At 43.2% G+C, this 20,211-nt stretch overlaps 1 protein-coding gene across 2 annotated transcripts in view; it reads right to left on the bottom strand.

Annotated features, from left to right (window-relative positions):
* Nucleotides 1-3,176: 3,176 nt before the first annotated feature.
* Nucleotides 3,177-20,211, bottom strand: part of ABCG1 (ATP binding cassette subfamily G member 1) — a 64,028-nt gene continuing 46,993 nt past the window's right edge. For both annotated transcript variants that reach the window (XM_056329229.1, XM_056329231.1), the window contains exons 11-15: nucleotides 18,967-19,135; nucleotides 18,099-18,199; nucleotides 17,472-17,630; nucleotides 16,049-16,167; nucleotides 3,177-14,297 (exon numbers count right to left, since the gene is read on the bottom strand). In XM_056329229.1, the coding sequence (XP_056185204.1) occupies nucleotides 14,069-14,297; nucleotides 16,049-16,167; nucleotides 17,472-17,630; nucleotides 18,099-18,199; nucleotides 18,967-19,135 (777 nt within the window). In that variant the 3' untranslated portion in view covers nucleotides 3,177-14,068. The remainder of the gene's footprint in view (nucleotides 14,298-16,048; nucleotides 16,168-17,471; nucleotides 17,631-18,098; nucleotides 18,200-18,966; nucleotides 19,136-20,211) is intronic.

Raw genomic sequence — 20,211 nt, 5'->3', positions numbered from 1 at the left:
GGTAAAAAGGAGAAAACTCCTGAGTTGGGATAAAGACACTTCAAGAAGTAAATCAAAAGCCACACATGCAAGGAAAGCAAAACAAGGAGTTCATTCACCACTTCCCATCAGCAGGCAGGTGTTCAGCCATCCTCAGGAAAGCCGGGCTCCATCACGTGCAATGGTTACCTGGGATTTCAAACCTCCCCTCTTTCCTTCTTCTTCCCCCAACTTCATATGCTGAGCATGACGTCTCATGATACGGAATGTCCCTTTGGTCAGTTGGGGTCAGCTGTCCCACCTGTGTCCCCTCCCCTGTCCCTTCTCGTACCCCCCCAGCCTGCTCGCTGTGGGGTGAGGAGCAGAAAAGCCCTTGGCTCTGTGTAAGCGCTGCTCAGCAGGAACTAAAACATCCCTGTATTATCAACGCCGTTTCCAGCACCAATCCAAAACACAGCCCCATGCCAGCTACTATCAAGAAAATTAACTCTACCTCAGCCCAAACCAGCACACCCATGAGTTTGTTGGGTCTGACTAAACACAGGGGTGGCCTGATGGTTGTTTGAAAGCAGGTATCATCAGTCTGATGATTTTAGTCTATGGTGTTTCCAGAAAGCTTAATGAAAGGTAAATTTGGCAAGTAAAACCCAGCCAGGGCACACGCTCCTTCCCGCCACAAAGCAGGATTTCCCCTGCTTGTTATCCTTTTTCAGACTTGGCATTATGCCCCATCCAAGGGATGCTTCACCGAGACTTAGGATATGGGTTTCAACAAAGAGGAGGAGCAAAATCAAAAGCTTTACTGTAGCTTTTGTTTCTTCTCTAACTACTTTGGGGCTACTTTCTGATTCTTACACAGGAGAAAGACAAAAAGACTCTTGATAAAGCCATGACATTACTTAATATTTGACTCTACAAATCTGGTGGGGATGAGCAAGGAGGTCCTAGGAATGTGGAGCTTTACTCAACCTGCCCAGCAGAGCAGATGAACTGGCAGCGGGACAAGAGAATGACTACGTGCTAGAAACAAGTGGGGGGAAATAGTGCTACTCTGAGGGGTGTTCTTGCAGTCAGGGGCTGACAGTGGTTGAGCTTCATGTTTTGATACTATTTTCCACCTGTGGAAGAGATCGAGTATTGACTTCCTTCTCAGCCTTCCTATCAGCGTGTGGGCACAGGCACAAAAGTGAAATGGCAGGTATCCAGCACTGCCATCACACAAAGTTAACACTGCATAAAAACATTCACAATCTTGAAAAAATCTTCAAGACACAGGAAAAATTAAAAGAAACCAAATGAAGCTATGCAATCTAAAATAAAATAAAGCAAGAAATTGATGCAGTTAGTGCAAATTTGACTAATCCAGCCCTTGACAGCTTTTCTGCCCTAAATAGAGCTTGCAACATACAGTTCCCCGCCAAGCCCCTTATTAAGGCTCTCCCAAGATAAGATGACAGTGCCAGTGATTGACAGCACGATGGCTGCTCATTGCTCACCTGGCACTGCACAGATCCTCGTATCCTCCCATGCTGAAAAAAGCGATTGCTCTTACTGTTGTAACTTCCCTGGTTCCAGTGCCTTTCAACCTGCACTGCGAAGCATGTTTTAAATGGATAGCCAACAGAAAATATGTGAAGTGTCCTTTATTTTGAAACGCTCTTTATTTTGTTAATCCATTTGGAGTACACAGTGGATGGTAATTGCATGTGAGGTATATTAATTTTTGCAGCATTGCTAATGAGAAATTTATGGTTAGCTTATTTCATAGCATTAACTGTAATATAAAACACTTAAAGTAATTTATGCTGCCACTCAGGCTGCAAAGGACTCCTGTTCCTCCTCTTCCCTTCCTGATCTATGGAGGATCTATGGGGAGGCATCTAGCTTTCTGGGAGCGTGATTCCTTCAATCTAGTATTATTTGTAGGTCTATAAAACATAACATAAAGTATGATCTCTGTTACCATTAGAAAATTGTTTCACTGTTAGTTTTGAAAATGCAATCCTATGGCGTCCTTAGGGTAATTTATCCTTTAAGCATCACTGCTGGTGTTACCTAGGACTGGACACTAACTTGTGAAAGTTTTATGGCTGTTACCCTTGAACTGTGGTGACCAATGCAGGTAATTTTGTTGCTGTGGTGGTCAGGAAGGGTGGCCCAAGGACAGAGATGTTGTCTAGGCTTGACCTTAAGTCCAATACACAGCTTAATAGCATGAAAAGCCACCCAGGCAAACAAAAGTAGATGGGAAAGCAAGGGACACCTACACTGAATGAAACCCTTTCTCTGATGCTGCTGTTCTTGGGGCCTTACAGGCATCAGGTTTTCCGCACAAGAATATCCCTGCCACTGCAATAGGAAGCAGCAGACCCAATGCCTCACGGACCATATTTTCGGAGACTGTTCAGAATGGAATAACCAGCAAGCACGTCACTTCTTGGACAATGTGGATGTTCAGGAGAAACATGAGAGGAAAATTACTGGCTTTCTTTTTTAAACCAGCTGAAGAGACCTTCCACGACAACAGAAATGCACAGAAGGCTGCAGAAGAACACAGCATGGGTGCTGTGGCTGAACGAGAGAGAACAGTGTTTTGTAACATGGGGAAGGGACAGGTGTGATTGGCAGAATAAAACATGGTTTCTCTTCAGCTGGGAACAAAGGAGGAGGAAATCTATACATTCCGGAGTGCTGAGCAGAAGGTAAAGAGGGAATGATTCTTTACTGCCTCTTGTAATGCAAGAGCATGGGGAACATCTGCTGACACTTGCATATAGCATGGTCAAGGTAAACAGCAGGTAAGTCTGTGGAAGAGAAATCCATCAAAGGCAAGAATATGCAAAGACAATGGCACTGATTCAGGAAGTTCTCAAATTGTGTAGGGTTTGTCAGGGAAGCACTCCCTGATGCTTGCCCTGTTCTTGCACTCTTCTCTGTGTGGTGCTGTTCACTGTCAGGCACTGCACAATACAGACCTTTGCTCTGAGCCAATGTGGCTGCACGTAACATTTTTAAGCATTTTTACTGCATGTTTCTGTAACCTACCTGTATTGGTGGTTAGCTGAAACCTCCACAATGTACATCTGAAACAGACAATGTCCTTGCTGACTGCCAGAACCTAGGAGCAGGCAGTGAAAACATCTAACTAACAATGTACCTGTCACTTCCCTTTAAAAGAGAATGGGGACAAAGGCATCTGTCTGAAAATAGTAACACTTTATTTGATTTTTTTTTTGATCGTTACATTATCATAAATGTTCTCTAGTCTCAGAAAACAAAGCCCTAGTTTGGAAAATAATGCACATACAAATCTCTTCTTACAGGTATTAAGTATACAGAAATATACAAAGATTTCTCTATCATTGTAACGTATCATCAGAATGCCCCACATCCCACATTTTTACTCAGGTCCACTGTACCAGTAAGCATAAACTACAAAGGTAACAAGCAACCTGAAAAAGACATGGTTTCTATAATATAATTATATATATGTATTTTTATATATATATCTACAACAGTGCAAATATATCACAGCGTGCAGGCAGCAATAGTCTCTAGAGAAGCCTAATAAAATTGATTCATAGTAATGCGAATGCATTACAGAAACAAGAGACAACAATGACATATTAGATATACAGAATATGCACACTTTAGCACGCTGATTTAAAATGATACCTTGCATTGACTCTTGCTTTAAAAACAAAAGAACAAATGTTAAATAATTCAGTAACAGATTCATGGGCAGTATCTCACAACAAGGTCAGCTGACTCAGGTAAGATATTTCACAACTCTTTACTAAACAGGTAAAGGCTTGGCTACACTGCAGGACTTGTTTGTCTTCTTTTTAGATATATCGATGTAGTCTTCACCTTAAATATAATTTACTTGTAATGTAATTTAAGTGCATTTTTTCCCATTTGTTTTAAAAATTGCTCAACAACTAATTCACATTTGTAAAGGCGGGTACAATTATTGAGGCCAGGGAAGCTGTTTTTCAGAAGTAATAGAAAGGAGTTTGTATAATGATTACCCTCAACAGGCTATTAAAATAAGCTACAATGGGGTCAGAAAAAAAGACATCACAGATGCCGCTGAAGTAAAAAAAACCAACAACCGTAAAAGTAAAGACTTCCATGTTGCCTTGCGATCTGCTTAAAAAGACATTTCAGATTATTTTTCTTCTTGAAACAGTAAAGCACACCCATAGATCCAGCACATTAGGTATTCAGTAGCTCAAAGACATCTAAAAGTCATCTTTTCACCTCTAACTACCTCGGCACTGTTCCCAAGCAGCTCATTTTTACACCCCATGTGGACAGCAACCACAAATATCCAGTAAGAAGGACACATGCAACTGGTAGGCAAGGGCTGAGTTCCATGGAGGCCCCCAGCAAGAAAATGGGTCGATAAAATCTTGCTGTATCTTGAAGGCATAAATAATGCAGAGAATGCAGGCTCGCAGGCTGGACCATGGAGATTTATTGTGCCAAAGGATACCTATTTTGACTGGTCATCTTTTTTACTGTGCTGGCAATGGGTCTCAACAGAAATCTAAATCTCTTGAAGGTTCTACAGTTGACAACTGCATAAAGTTATGGTTCAGTGTAAGATTTCAAAAGAATAAAAACACTGAAGGTAGATTTTATGCTCTACAGTACCATTACTCCTTCCCAAACTCTACATGAAATGTGTACAGAAACAGAAATATGCTAACATATGCACAGAACACGAAACTTCTTATGCTTTGCAGGCTCAACCTGCAACTTTTGGACAGGTAATATGCAGAATGATTATCTGGGGTTACAAAAACTACTCAGTGGGATACATTACAACGACCTCTTTATATATTGTGAAAACAGGTATTTAAGAACTGGACAGTAGAAGCTGACCCCTGAAAATGCTACTACCTCTGTTCATGAATAGCAGAGCTCATGATTAACTCTGGTGACACTCAGCAGTTAATTTATGCACTCACTAGTGCTGTGTGGCAGCGTCATGCACACAGCAATGATCAGCCTGTCACAAACTGTTTCAGAGGACATGACAGTGTCATTTTCTGCCTCCTTCTAGTTCCCAACAGCTTTTCAAATTATCGTATGTTATAAATGGCTTTCAGTACAGAACGAAAGGAAAGAAATTCCTGAGCAACTGCAGCCTATTAGGCTGTTCTGGAAGGAAAATGGATACACGAGAAGATAATTTTCTCAAAAAGAACATCATGTGGGACAGTATCTCTGCAGCTACCACCGAGATCCCCTCTGCAGAAATGCAGACCAGTTATCTACCACAGTCAACCTGCTCTGGAAGAGCCTAAGGCTAGCTACTGCCAAAACCAGCGTTGATGTTTTCTAATATTCCTGCTTTTGGCAGGAATATCCAATAATATCCTAATACCCAATCTAAACCTCCCCTGCTGCAACTTGAGGCCATTTCACCTTGTCCTATCGCTTGCTACTTGGGAGAAGAGACCAATACACTGCTGCCTACAGCCTCCTGTCAGGTAGTTGTAGAGAGCGATCAGGTCCCCCATGAGTTTCCTTTTCTCTAGACTAAACCACCCCAGTTCCCTCAGCTACTTCTCGTAACACTTGTGCTCTAGACCCTTCACCAGCTCCTGCACCCTTTAACATTTCCTTCTCGAAGAGTGCACAGCCTTCCTCAACTCCTCTGCCCTCCAGGCCTGCCTCCCAAAGGACACTGTCACCCAGTCTCCTCAACAGGCCAAGGTCAGCCCTCCATAAGTCTCAAGGCAGCAGTTCTGCTGAGCCCCCTCCACACTTCTCCAAGAATCGAAAACTCCATCATTTCATGATCGCTATGCCCAAGACAGCCTCCAACCATCACTTCACCCAGAAGTCCTTCTCTGTTCACAAAGAACATGTCCAGCGGGGCGCCTTCCCTAGCTGGCTGACTCACCAGCTGTGTCAGTAAGTTTCTCTTCCACACACTCCAGGAACCTCCTAGGCTGTTTCCTCTCCACTGTATTGTATTTCCAGCAGACATCTGGTAAGGTGAAATCTCCCATGAGAACAAGGACTAGTGATTGTGAGACTTCTCCCAGCTGCTTATAGAATATTTCACTGGGTGGTCTACAACAGACTCCCACCACAGTATCTGCCTTGTTGGCCTCCTTTCTGATTCTTACCCCTGAACAGTCAACCTTATCATCACCATCATTAAAAACTAGACAATCAAAACACTCCCTAACATACAGGGGTACCCTACCACCTCTGGTTCCTTCCCTATGCCTTCTGAAGATTTTACAGCCATCCATTGCAGCACTCCAGTTGTGACAGTCATCAGACCATTTCTGTGATGGCAACTATGTCATGGTTTTCCTGCTCCACAACGGCTTCCAGCTCCTCCTGTTTGCCACCCACACTGTGTGCACAGGTGTAGATGTACTTCAGCTGGGCTACTGACCCTGCCACCTTTTGGAGGGGAGAGGCCTTAATTTCTGTGACCATTCTTGTGTGCTTCGGTGGTTTCTAACACATCAATGACCCTTGTGTCTTTGCTGCTATGTAGATGTCTATTCCCTACCTCCACTGAGATGGCAGACTGAGGGACCTTGCTAGTACACTGTCCCCTCAAACACTAGCATGCTGGCTTCTCTCTAGTGAGCCTGGTTTTATCCCCTTCCCTCTTCAAATCTAGTTTAAAGCTCTTTCAGTGAGCTCTGCTAATTCCTGCACAAAGATCCTTTTCTCCCTTTGGGACAGGTGTTTCCCATCTGTCTCCAGCAGGCCTGGTGTTGTGTAGACCAACCCATCATCAAAGAATCTAAAATTCTGCCGGTGACAGCGGGCTTGGAGCCAGGTATTGATCTGCTGGCTCTTCCTGTTTCTTCCCTCATCACTCCCTGCAACTGGAAGGACAGAGGAGAACACTGCCTGTGCTCCTGATCCCTTAACTGGTTGTCCCAATGTCCTGAAGTCTCTCTTGATGGCCCTCAGACTTGTTGCAACTTCATCACTGCCTACCTGAAAAATCAGTAATGCATAATAACCTGAGGCCATACCAGGGTAGGCAGCTTTCTGTTCACATCTCAACCCGGGCCCCAGGGAGGCAGCAGACTTCCCTAAGAAGTGGGTCTGGTCTGCATGTTGGGCCTTCTGTTCCCCTCAGGAAAGTGTCCTATTACAACAACCTGTCTTTTTATCTTTATGGAAATGTGCCATGCCAGTTTTGATGCAGCGCATAGGCCAACTTAACCTTGGCAACACCTCCACACTGGATGAACCATCACCGTCATTACTGTTTGGTTCCACTTGCAGAGCCTCATACCTGTTTATGCACGGGCACCTGGGCAGATGGGGCAGGCACAGAGGAGACGCGCCTGCTGCACTGGGCAGGAACCTGTCGCCATTGCCCCTATCCCTTCAGTCATCCTGTTCAGCCAGGTGGAGAGAGGGTAGGGAGTCCTCCGTGTCACGTGGCCTGTCTGCCTGTTGGGCCTGTCTCGGGGAAAGCAGGGTGCAATTCCAGTAGTCTATTTTAATCCCACTCCCTGATACTCCTCAACCCTCCTCGCCTCCCCTCGGCACTCTGTCACTAAGCGGAGGAGTTGCTCTCCCCGAGCGCACGTCCCACCGAGGTGCTCACCGCTGCCATCCGGTACGGGCGTAAGAGCAGGGCACAGCCGGCAGCCCAGCACTGGCTGCGTGGTCCCACCGGAGCTCTGTCTGGGCAGCTGTGCCAGCCATGGTGGGCGCAGAGCCTAGAGAGGCCATGGCTTTCTGCCAGGTGGATACCACTGCTCCCTGGTCAAGCTGGCAGGGCTTCAGTGCCTGCCCTGCCGCACAAACCGCCACACCGTGCCACTGCTTATACGCCATGCCTTGTTTGCCCACCCTGATTGCTCATGCACCCTGAGGGCTTATTTTTTTGGGGGGGGAGCTGGCTGCTGTTGCTCCTGGCCCTGCCCAGGTGCCATCAGCTGCTATCATGCAAGCTGAGGGATCCTGGCAGCATTTGGCTCCCCTGAGGTTTCTCCAGTTCAGGAAATCCTGTGTGCACTGTGCTGGAGCACTCCACTCCCACTCATGCCACCATCAGAGCTGCTTGCCTCAGCAACCGAGTCCTTTTATTATTTCCTATTATTATAGAGAAAATTAGATGATCTGGGCCTCTCATTTTCAGACAGCTACTGTTCTGTGAGATAAACCATCACCAAAACCACTATCCAGTTCATGAAAATTAAAAAGAATTGAATTTCACTGGCTGAATCATGGTATCCATAGTTAGAAGCAGCATGCGTGTAATTTCCTCCTACTCCACAGCTAGATCCTAACAAGCAGGCCAGTGCTACGGCTGGCCACCTGCACCCCAAGCTCTACCCATGCATACAGAAGGAAGCTCTGCCTCGCTGCTACTCCTGCAGCTGATGCCCTTTTCAACCATGTTCATACTACCTGACAAAGCCTGGCCCAAAACAAACACAAGTCAAGAGAACTGTTCTGTTTGGGAAAGCATTCGAGCTTGTGCTTACACCCCACTCAACCCAAGACAGTTGATGCACTTCAAAATTCTCCCTGAATGAGAATACACTGGAGTAGAGCCACTGCCAGACTGGGACAGAAAATACTGTGCTCAAGCCCTGTGAAGAAGACTCCAAGCCAGCTTCTGCTGCACTGAGATCAAGGAATATCAGAGCAGATCCCCCAAGTAACAGAAACTCACCACAGAACTAACCTGACTCCTTTAAGGAGCTGATAAACAACCCTGCGGTGCCGGTGCCGGTGCCGGAGGGGGCTCTCCTGCATTATGCAGGATAAACACACAAGACCCTCTCTCCCACAGAGCCACCAAATGATACTGGACCTGAAGCGCAGTGAGCAAAGGCAACGTGGAAGAAGGTGCAGCAGGGTGCAGAAAGAGGTACAAACACATCTGCACCCTCTTCACACACATCTTCTGATGAGCTCTGTCTGGAAACATCATCATTGCATCTTAATTCTCTCCCTATGCACTTTGCTATTGTTCCTGAATATGACTGTCACAGAGCAGGAGACAAAAGAATAAAATCGTTCTCCAACAACACTGAACGTTGAAAAATAATTAATTAATATCCTTTCCTGATTAGTTTGTAAAGTAAAAATAAATACTGACATTGCTCAAACGTTAAGCAGTCCTGGATTGGCATTTCTGGTACAGGAATTAGAAAAAATAGAAACTTCATTCTTCCCTACCAAAACTATGCAGGTAACAAAAGCAATTATGCAAAGCAACAGTAAATGTACAGAAAAACATACACACATCTCCATGCTTAGTTTTCCTTCTCCTCTTTCCCTCAAATGAAGTATTTTGTGATTCAAAAAGATCTATTCAAGATCACTGTAGAGCTGTAATCTACTAGAGACTAAGCCAAAGCAAACGGACTTTTCAGTACAGTCTCTCAGTCTGTTTGGACAGGCAACATCTCAGTCTTCCTGTGCAATACAGCCCTCACCCAGCAACGCACTTAAGCCTTGGCTTCATTTTAAAGACATTAGCTGTTCCTTTGATTCACAAAACACCACAGATATTAGAAGTTATTAAGATACTTGAGCGCTTTGTTGGAACAGGGCTTCAAAGGACCCCAATAGTCAAAAATACCCATCTAGTGTTGAGTAAATAGCACAGACAGGACCTCCTCTGTGAGGATCACTGGGGTGGTACAAGTCAGTACATACCACAATTCTTTCCAGAAACAAATGTTTAATGAAACATTCATTTCTGCTGGCAACAGAGACTTTGACACAAAAGAGTAGATCAAAACACCAGTCACCTGATAGATTCAGTACTTGGACCCAAGTGTTCATTATCTCCCACATACATAACCAGCTCTGCCTATTATGTGTATATATATATATACATATTCCTCTCCTTTAATGAAAAAAGATACCTTGGGCTCCAAATACTTAATATAGTGAACAGGATTTCAGTACCAGTTATTCTTCTGTTACTCCTTTTAATGTATAAAATGTTCTCAATTTCTTATGTGAGGAGAATCTGCTTTCCAAATCTTTTATTTAATGGTAAATAAGAATGTTTTAAGTTCTTTTTAGAGACTTTCAGGGTTCTTCAGATTATGTGCAAGTTTCCGCAAAGAAAAACAACAAAAAACATCTGAAGCACCTAAAGTCTTAACTGATGCACATAGTAATCAAAGCAACATGTCAAAACAAGTTACATTAAAACAAGGAGGCCAACAGAACACTAAAGTCTTCCGCAATCCCAACAGAAATCATACAGTCTTCAACAGACCTCTAAAAACTTTTAGCCTCTTACATAACTTTGAGCCAGTGTGTGACTCGTTTGAATGGTAATAATGGCATTGATTGCAGCTACTTTATGGCTATTTATATATGGCTATATAAACTGAGGATCTGAAATCTTTAGAATCTGGCTGGTCTTATTATGCTTCTGTGTGAAGCCTCCAGAACTTCACAATGCACTTGCTTCACACTACAGCACATGCATGCCCAGTCCTTTAACCTGGGAATGTGTTTTATACCAGCCTGTTAGAATTTATTTATACATAAACAGAGAAAAGCCAAGCTAGATTATGTTAAAAATCTTTGCACTATTTGAAAACATAATTGGGATGGACTTCAAATACTTCTGTCCCACAGCAGTGACAAAAGAGATATTACTAGTTAATTTTTGAGCAAAGGAGGGAAGGAATGTTTACCTCATCTATGTATAGCACTGAGTTCCAAGGGAATTAATTTATTTCTTTACTGGGATACTACAGTCTGAAAGAGTTCCTTAGAATAGGAGCTTTCAGCTAAATGCTGCTAGCAGATGGCTGGGAAAAAGCATATCTAACAAAAAAAGGAGTGGCAAAAAATACTCAGAGCATGCATTTTCTTAGGAACACCAGTGGAGGACCAAACTTTTGGCTACCATAATACAATATGAAGTTACAGTATATTGTGATAAACGCAGTCATGATTCATGTCAAAAATAGAATGTAGTGTGGTAAGTGTAATTGTTGTACCCTGTGTAAATCTAAAACCTGTATCCCAATTGTAATGAATGGGCGCGTGTGGCTCTCCTTTGAGACAAAGTAAAAGCTCCCCCTTCCCCTGAGGCAATCGCTGCTTAGAAAAGCCTGCCAAAGGAGATAAGGAAAGCCCGCCAGGGAAAGCCTGCCAAAGGAGACAAAGACCCTGAGACTTTGAAAAGCAAGCCCGAAGGAGAGCCAACAGGAGGAGAAGACGTACCGTACCCTAACGACCCAGTGGGGAAAGAGCTGGACGAACATCCGGCGAGAAGAGATTGGTCAAGATCCGGGCATAAAAGATGCTGCTTTTAGGACTCAGGTGTGCGTGTGCGTGTGGTGGAACTAATTGAGTTCTCCACGCACCCAGCACTGGTTTTGCTTATTGTTTCTCAAGCTAAATTGATTGAACCCAAAATAAAACTGTTTTAATTGTTACCGTTTATAACAGTATGAGGACATGTTGCAGACTAAAGAGGTAAAATAAGAAAGCCTACAAACAGAGGAACAGGCACAGAAAACAAGACAGCATCCAAGGAAATCATACTGCTAAATTGGTCTAGATGGGAGAAGACAGCATTGTCATTGTGTAAATTAACAGTCAGTTGTTACTTCACTTGGTACACTGCAATGGATTTTCAATGTGGTATTTGGTAAATGCAAAAGACGAACCCTGAAGGTATTTAATGCCATGGATGTCACGTTCTTTCATACTCAGCTAGCCTACAGCTGGACCAGCTGTGTGCAACAAAAGAGTAATTTGGCCAATGTACTCTTTTGTCTGCTTGCAAACAGCATCTGAACTGCCTGTAATACTCGCAAATATTTTGAGTCATGAAACAATCAGGGCACATTGTGCCAAGGGATTTCAGCTTGTGCCTTATATAAAACAGTTCACAGTTATGAGCATTATTTAGAGTAGCCAAAATTCTTAAAACTTCTCATATCAGACAGCCTTATATATCCATACCTGCTTGTTATTATGCCTGGAAAAGCAGCACAGCTGTACAAAAGCTCTTTTTGGGAAAAAACGGCAAGAACCTATGCAAAGAGGTTGTGTAAGGATTTTTTTTTTTTTCTTACAGTAAAGACTGACCTTGCTTTCACAGGTCTATCTTATTTTCAGGGAAAGTACAGCTAACCTTCCTAAAACATGTGACTTGACTTAAAGTCTTCCAGAACATACGCTTAATGTGTTTAACAGACACATGCGGTCTGTGTCTGTATTGGTAAATTAAACACAGCCTGGGTGTGGGCCACGAAAACTGGGAAACAATTGTCTTCACTGCTAAATAGCACGGCTGTAGCTCAGCACAGCCAGAGGTCTTCCAGACAATGTTTGGGCTCTACCTAGAAGTTAGTATGGCACAAGGATCATTCCTTTTAGCCCCAGCTGTCTGAGGACTAACAGTCCTTGCCCTGGAACCATTCAGTTTACTAGTACAGACACAGCCATGAAGTTTTCAAAAACAGCCTGTGAACTGTGACTGCTAGTGGTCAGCTAATGCGCAAGGTTTCTCTTCATCTAGTCTACTGTCATGGACTGCTGAGCTCCTCAATGATTTGCTGACACTGAGCTGCTTCCAATCTACAAGACTTCAGCATCCTGATAGGAACAACATTTACATAATTTGTAGGTCTGACGCGGAAGTCTGTGACACTACAGTAAATGCACAGTAATGACAGGAGGTAGTGGAATTCGCACAGAAATTCACCAAGGTGTCCAACCTGAGTATGGGTCCCACAACTTCGTTTTGGGTTGAAAATCCAAACCCATGAAAATCAGGGACAAAATTCACATCAGCTTGGAACCGGAATTCCTTCTGCCAAGTTTACAAAGGTTGAGATATGCAAAACAAATGTATGCTTCTTTTAACAGTTTCATTGGTGTTTAAATCAATTAGCTATTAATTCCCATGTCATGAATGTAGACTTCGGGAAGAGAACAAAACTGCTTGGCATGATCAGACCTGCAGTATTACAAGGTATTTTGTATATTTTGAGAAGAGTTCTACACGTGGTGTGCTGCTGATACAATGAACACTGCCATATGAGGCAGTCACAAATGTTTTAATACAATATGCCAAGCTTTGAGCTGTGCATAGCTCTTGCACTCATCACGCTTTAACAATCACTCAGTCTTTAGGGAAAGATTCTGCTTTCACAATTTAAGAACAAATGAGCCTTGGAGTGCTTTGATGTTTTCAATTGCAGGAGGTAGATCAAACAGATAACAAGCAGAGTTACTATTTTAAATATCACAAATATTGAGGATTTAAAAGACACCGCAAAATAATGTTTTTTCAATCATTCAGTGACAGTTTGAACATGTCTGCCTGTGCTACCTATTGATGCTTCCAAATATAGACCACAGGTTAGGGCAGACTCAGAATCTGCCTTTTCCTCCTATCATTACAGTTTTCAGATATGAGACCAGCTCGACAAGTAAAGCACCAGAATTCTAAATTTAGACAGAAACAAAAATAACGACCTGAATCACTTTAAGTGTGTTTTTAAAAAGTATCCGTATTAAAAAGTTATCTTTACCTTATTAATTAATACATTTACAGGCTTTCGGCCATAAGGGGTAATTCTGTGGAAAAGAATTGCAAAATAATACATAGAAAATTGCAAAGATGAAACTCTGAATTTAGAAAGATGAGAGAATTCTATTGTCTTTGCATCCCCCATTTTGCATCTCATTATCTTGTCAACTATAGATGACATTATACTACTCTGGCTACCAGGACTAGTATCCTAGTGACTTTATCATGAAATTGGTTTTCATAAGGAAGGTTCCTGCAGCCAGGCTTTAAATTACAGTTACACTGCCTTGGTATTTATATTCTGTGGTGTAAAATTCCCTTCTATTTCTTCTTCCTAGTTAAAGCCAGAAAGTGTAATGAAAACATGACCCAACCCAACTGGATTGATTGGCTTAACACTGTATGTCCACTATCCCATTGTGGTTCTCTATGGGCTAGGCTGTAACAGCATCTAGCTGGGCACTGGAGACCGGCCTGCCACAGTGAGACAATGTCAAGTGCCCTCTATTGCATATCTAAAGATCTGCCTACTGCATTGTTTTAGCTGTTTTTCCTTTACCTCTCTGCTCGAATTTTGTATCTGAGAACAAAATAGGCAATCAGGCGCAGAGAGAAGAAGAAAATTCCAAGAACAATGAAGTCCAGGTAAAGTTTGGCATTTTCTACATCCAGTTCTCTCAGAATGGCCTCTGATTTTTGAAAATGGCAAGTGTCATCTTTGTCACAATGCAGATCTTCTCGATCCAGTCCATAGATGGAGAGAATAACTCCTTCAAAGCCATATCTGGAAAGGACAAGGACAGATTACAAGGAAAAGTCCTGATGATCTGTTTAGAAATACTCCAACAGCAATACAATCCCTGCAAGAGCTTGGCTGAAACACCAGGGGGTTCAATATCATTCTGACACGTGCGGCTCAGGGCAAGCTCTATCCCTGTTACAGTCAAATGACATGCCACTGGCATTTTTCACAAGAATAAACAAAGAAATTTTGCCGTTAACCACTACCAGTTAGCATAATTTCTCCAAAGAAAACCATTAAAATAGAAAGCAGGCTAATTTCAGCTCGTATTCAGAAACTCCCCTTTAAAAAGTGACATAATTAATTCATTTTTAAAAAAAATAAGCAAGAGGGGTACAATTACGGTTTGAAGTCAGAAATATATTAAAGCCAGCATCAATCTAGAACGTCTCTTTCCTTCCACGCGCTGTAGTTTCACTAACAATGCACAGTTCCCATGTCTTCCCTGGCATCATGTGCACTTAGCATTTGACTTTGCGAGCAGATACACCAGCATGGATCCCACGTCTATGACAGCTCCCTCTGGCTTTGGGAGACTCCACATAAACTAGACAATGGCTTACAGCCTCATCTTGAATTCTAGCTACTAATTCAGGGGATGTGGTCTCTTAATCTCTGACAGGTCTCTGTGTAGGACCTCACTTGTCAAAGAAGAACATATTTTAGCCTGGGTTTTCTCAGTAACAGTACAGCTTGGGCAGGGCAGGGAGAAGGCGGATGGAAAAACTCACCTCACCTAATTTCAGCTATATTAAGTGTCTAGTCTAAACTATCCCCCCATGCTAGCCGCCAGAGGTTCCCTGATGCCAATCATCCCATCTTAAGATAGCTGTCTCAGACAGTGAGAGTGACAGACGAAGATAGGACGTAAAATGCCTATGGTTGTTAAAACACTTGTTCAGATTAGAGATGACACAGATCCCATATCTCTCACGGCAGTGCTACTGCACAACTTAAAACCAGGTCTTTATCCACAAGTCTACCTAGGATACAGCAGTGATTTATACAACATTTTCTTCTGAAATGAGGTGGAGGCATCAGTTTCTCAGTTGAGTATACTGTGCCTATTATTTCAGAACTCCACTACTGCAAAATCCAGGAAGATTTGAAGAGAAGACTGAGAGGGGATCTTATCAATGTATGCAAATATCTCACGAGCAAGCGTCAAGAGGATGAGTCTAGACTTTTCAGTAGTGCACAGTGACAGGACAAGGGGCAACGGGCACAAACTGCAATGCAGGAGGTTCCATCTGAATATGAGGAAGAGCTTCTTTACTCTGAGGGTGATGGAGCACTGGAACAGGCTGCCCAGAGAGGCTGTGGAGTCTCCCTCTCTGGAGACATTCAAACCCACCCGGACACCATCCTGTGCAACCTGCTGTAGGTGAGCCTGCTTTAGCAGGGGGCTGGACTAGATGATCTCCAGAGGTCCCTTACAACCCCAACCATTCTGTGATTCTGTGATCCTGTGATTTGCACACTGTGTGATCCCACTGAATTCAAGGGGACTGACATGGACTTGTGGCCAATAATTTGTACTGAACAGTCCTATATATTTCACACCATATATAGCAAAATGCAGTGAGATAACGTGGTATACATCATATGTATAATTGTACTCTAAAAGAATGTGCTGTGAACAGTCTCTTCAGCACTGAAAACAACCAACCAAACACACAAACGCAAATAAACAGCATTTGCAGATAGGAGATTAATGACTTCATTAGCAGTACCTGACATAGGAAATGTAAGACATCCACTGGAGGTATGTTGGGATGGTATCAAAGCTGACAAAAAACCCAGAGAACAGCAGCACTGGGATGGCAGTAACTGGGCCCACAAAAGTGGCCACCTGTGAAGAGACAGAATAGACAGTCTCTTGTCAGCCAACTAGAAGAAAAAATTAAAAACTGACTTGCTCTTTCATCTGATTTCTCAACCTCCAGTGAGGAAACCAGCCTTTAAAAGAGCAGACTTTCCTTATGGCAAATCCTCTGTTCTGCGACAAACCCAAATACACAGTGCAAACTTACTCTTCAGGCAGTGGGCAGCTATGCTATTCAAGTCCTTCTTATAATGCTACTTCCCCAAATTACTACAGTTCCAAATACTAGGAAATTATGGATATTTTTTTTAAAATGAGATTTCTTCTGAGGGGGAGGTTTGATCTTGTTAGTAGAAGAAAAGGGGTCCCTCTCCTCTTCCTAAACCATTCTACTAGTTGACAACACTGCTGTGATGGGACCTGTCCTTTGAAGGACTTGAACACACCAAGAAGTTTACAGAGAAAGATGGGCACTGTGATCCCCTTGCTTCTCTGGGTATGAGACCCATCTTTCCAAATATTATCCTCTCTCACTCACTCCCCACTGAGGACACACAGACCTCCCTTCTCATTAACCCCATGTGAACAGTAGCTTCAACTGGTCCTAAAACATTGTGAAGAGGATAAGGAACATCTCCAGCTGGGTGGCTCTGGTGGGGAAGTTAGATCTTGACCCAACTCCAGCCTGTCCTCTCTACGTCCCCTCCACGGCAAAGGGCCACGTAGGTATCTCTGGGGAAGGCTGATGCACAGGGATCACGCAACAGGGCTATCTGGTCTCCACCGGGGGGCACAGAGAAGGAATCAAGTCTTCTACTCCAGAAATCTTGATAGCATCAATGTGTATTAATGTCAGTATCATCTGTTATCACAAAACAGTTCTGCTGTGGAATGGTCACCTTAGCACATCTCCTGTCAGGAAGCAGAATGGAGTTACATGGCCAGCTTCCAGTGTGACAGTCATGCCAACAGCTGCCTCTCTCCCTCCCTCTGCAGAATGTTTAGTTTCTGGGCATGCCTCTTCCTACCTGGCCTCCTGCAACCTTTTTGTATGTGTATGAAAGAACCCTCTCCTGAGCTACTGATCCTCATGGCCTACCTCCACTTTGTAGATGCACAGAAATGCATCAGTTCTGCAGTTTCTAAGACCTGCTCAGCCTGGGATGAACATCAAGCGACAATCCACTCAAGCAGGGGCAGGAACAGCCCCGTTCAGATGGGAAAGGAACTTCAGAGCCTCACATCCAGTGTGTGTATATGCTTTTTATGTTGATGCAGTCAATGTTAGGTAGCAGCAGGGTTCCCCTGAGACCACAGAATACTGTCAGTACCTGAAGGGATGTAGAGGCTGCACCTATGAGAAGACCCAGTGACTGAGCCACCAGGGATGTCATGGTTCCCAAGGCTGCAAAGAGGACAAATCGGAGTGCATCAGACGGCTGTGAAGTCATCCAGTACACAATGCTGCAGTAAGCGACAGGAAACATGATCTGCAAGGAGATACACTTGGAGTCAGTCCATTAAAGCCAAACATTCCCTGTTACTCTGAATAAGATAAAAGCATGGTGAGTTTTAGCTAATCCACAGCTCTCAGCCTTTTAATTACATGACAGGCATAGCATAAGAGAATAAACACATCTGCCACAGACTGTGACATCTATCTTACTATTTAGATATTAGAAAATAGATCCCATTCACTTACAGCCCTTTTCAATTCCCCTTCTGCAAAAAAGCAAAGATGGTCATCTGATCCTAAATAAATACTGGGTCAGGTCTCAGTTTTTGTCCTGCTGTTTACTGTGAGGGTGCTTACCAATTTGGACCTGAAGCTTCAGCACACATATGTGAACAATTTCTCCACTACTCAGATGGATAAAATACCAATACTGATCTTCTTAGCAAGTGGACTTGCCATAAACTTAAATGGTTCTTGTTTTATTGAAGAATAGAGCATATACCTGAAAAGGAACATCAGCCATGGTTTTGGCGAGATAGTAGGCTTTCAGGCTGTACCAGTAGTTCAGATGCTCTCTAAGAAATACTCCCATCTCAAGAGGAACTACAGAGAACACAAATTAATAAGTTAGGTTGTCAGCGTGCAATATTGCACATAATAAAATAGTTTATATTTATCTAATCCTGCACTGCTGCAGTCCCACAGTGGGGCTGGAACCCTGAGGCCTTTGACAGACCAGCAGTAGTTTCAAGGATTTGTAACGAAATGTAAGAGGTCAGCCCTGAAAGTTGCTCACTGTTTACACTACGTTCCAATCTATTCAGATGATCTCAGCCTCCCCTAAAGAGGCTTTTTGAATTCAAGAGGTGTCAGAAATTAGAGAACCTGGTTATTCCTTTTGGTCCAACAGGGAATCCAAAGTAACAAGCGTTCCCAGAGGAAGTATGCAACAGTTCATACTGCAGGAGTTTGCTTCTGACACCACGTGAATATGCTATCCTGTGCAGGAGTCATGACTTAGAAGTCCTAGGGAAATTATTACATCCTTCCTAAGACCAATCACGAGCTCGTGACACAGGTGAGAAGCACTGAAGCAAGGGGAAATTCCAGTCCAGGACTGTAACATTGACCTGTCCAGGCTGAGAAACACTGGCAAAACCGGGGAGAGAGGTGCCATTGGACAAGCCTATCTCTTGTCTGCCTCTACACAGCAGTTTAGTCAGTGCAAGACTTATCTCCACACCTGTCTTAGAAATACAAGTCAAATGTTTATCTTAACAAATCAAGATACATAACAACACCCTTCCAGCCTACTGCAATCTCCTTCCCTGCTGATGTAATAGCAGGGTGATGTAATGACTGGTACTCACATGTAAGGACAGTTGGCATGAGCGCAGCAAACATAAGAAACAACATGGAAAAAAAGAGGAAGCCAGAGTTGCTGAGGACTTTCTTAGCTTCATTGCCAATGCCTAAGTAGAGCAAGCCGATGAGTAGTCCAATGCCAATGTGTGAGGTGATACGCAAGTGTGTCAGGACCTACAAGCAAGGGAAGAGTAGTATTTCTGAGCAGAAAGTCTGGGCTCAAAACCAATGGCAATATGACTGAAATCAGGTATACAGATTGCAGAAAAGGAGTGTTTATGTCCAGAAGAACTTCCATAAAAATGCTACTTTCCTACTGGCAAACTGGGCTTCAGTTAAGGAAAACTTACTCTAATGAGTTTCCCAGTGTCGATCAGACACATGGCTATTACACTACAGAAAATTTCTTCTGCCTGTAAACACAGGCAGAAACTGTAAATGCCGCATCCTGAAATCCTACTGTCTTTGACAGTGTCATGGAGCCATTTGCCCTCATTCACCAGGATAACAGACTTTGTGACTAAACGATAAATTTCTCTGAGCAGAAGAGAGGCAGAAAAGGTATTTCAGGCTTATACAGACCAAACTAACTTAATCAAGCATAAATTAGCCTTCTGTACTTTCTCTGAAGTACAGTATTCCTAGAAGAGGTATGGAAGAACAAAAGAAATAATACAATTTGGAACAATTACAAGCCTTTACAGTTGAGCAGGAAAAAAAAGAAGTATCACATTCAATCTATGCGTCAGAAAATAAGTTAAAGTTTTCCCTTGGTAAAGATGAGGACAGGACCATTATGCTCCATGGTTAGGGCTCGCACACCTCTAGAGATGCTAAGTGCACCAGAGACATTCTGATCAGCTAGTTGAGCAACATACAGAACGTGAAGCTGTACGTAAGCTTTTGGATTACAAGAGCCCTCCCACACAAACATGTCAGTTTATTTATGACCAAATATTTGGTACGAGACCAGATGTGCAAACTATTCCAGACTGCAGGAAGGCAAAAAATCTTTGAATGACAAATGCACTATCTGCAATGTAAAACAGCAAGGGAGAAGAACAAGTTATGGTAAAGAAATGTGCTGGCGAAACAACAAATGGGCATAATATGTATGGTCTGGAAATAAGCAGGTGCTTCCTAACCACTACAATTGCATCATTCTGCGATATCTTCCCAACCAGAGCCGGGGGGGAAACATTTGCTTGCTTTTACTATGGCATTCAATGCAGTGTGTCCCTTTCTGAAAG

Source organism: Falco biarmicus, chromosome 2 (assembly GCF_023638135.1).
Source record: "Falco biarmicus isolate bFalBia1 chromosome 2, bFalBia1.pri, whole genome shotgun sequence".
In the NCBI taxonomy this organism is placed as follows: domain Eukaryota; kingdom Metazoa; phylum Chordata; class Aves; order Falconiformes; family Falconidae; genus Falco; species Falco biarmicus.
This window is presented reverse-complemented; position numbering and strand designations above follow the sequence as displayed.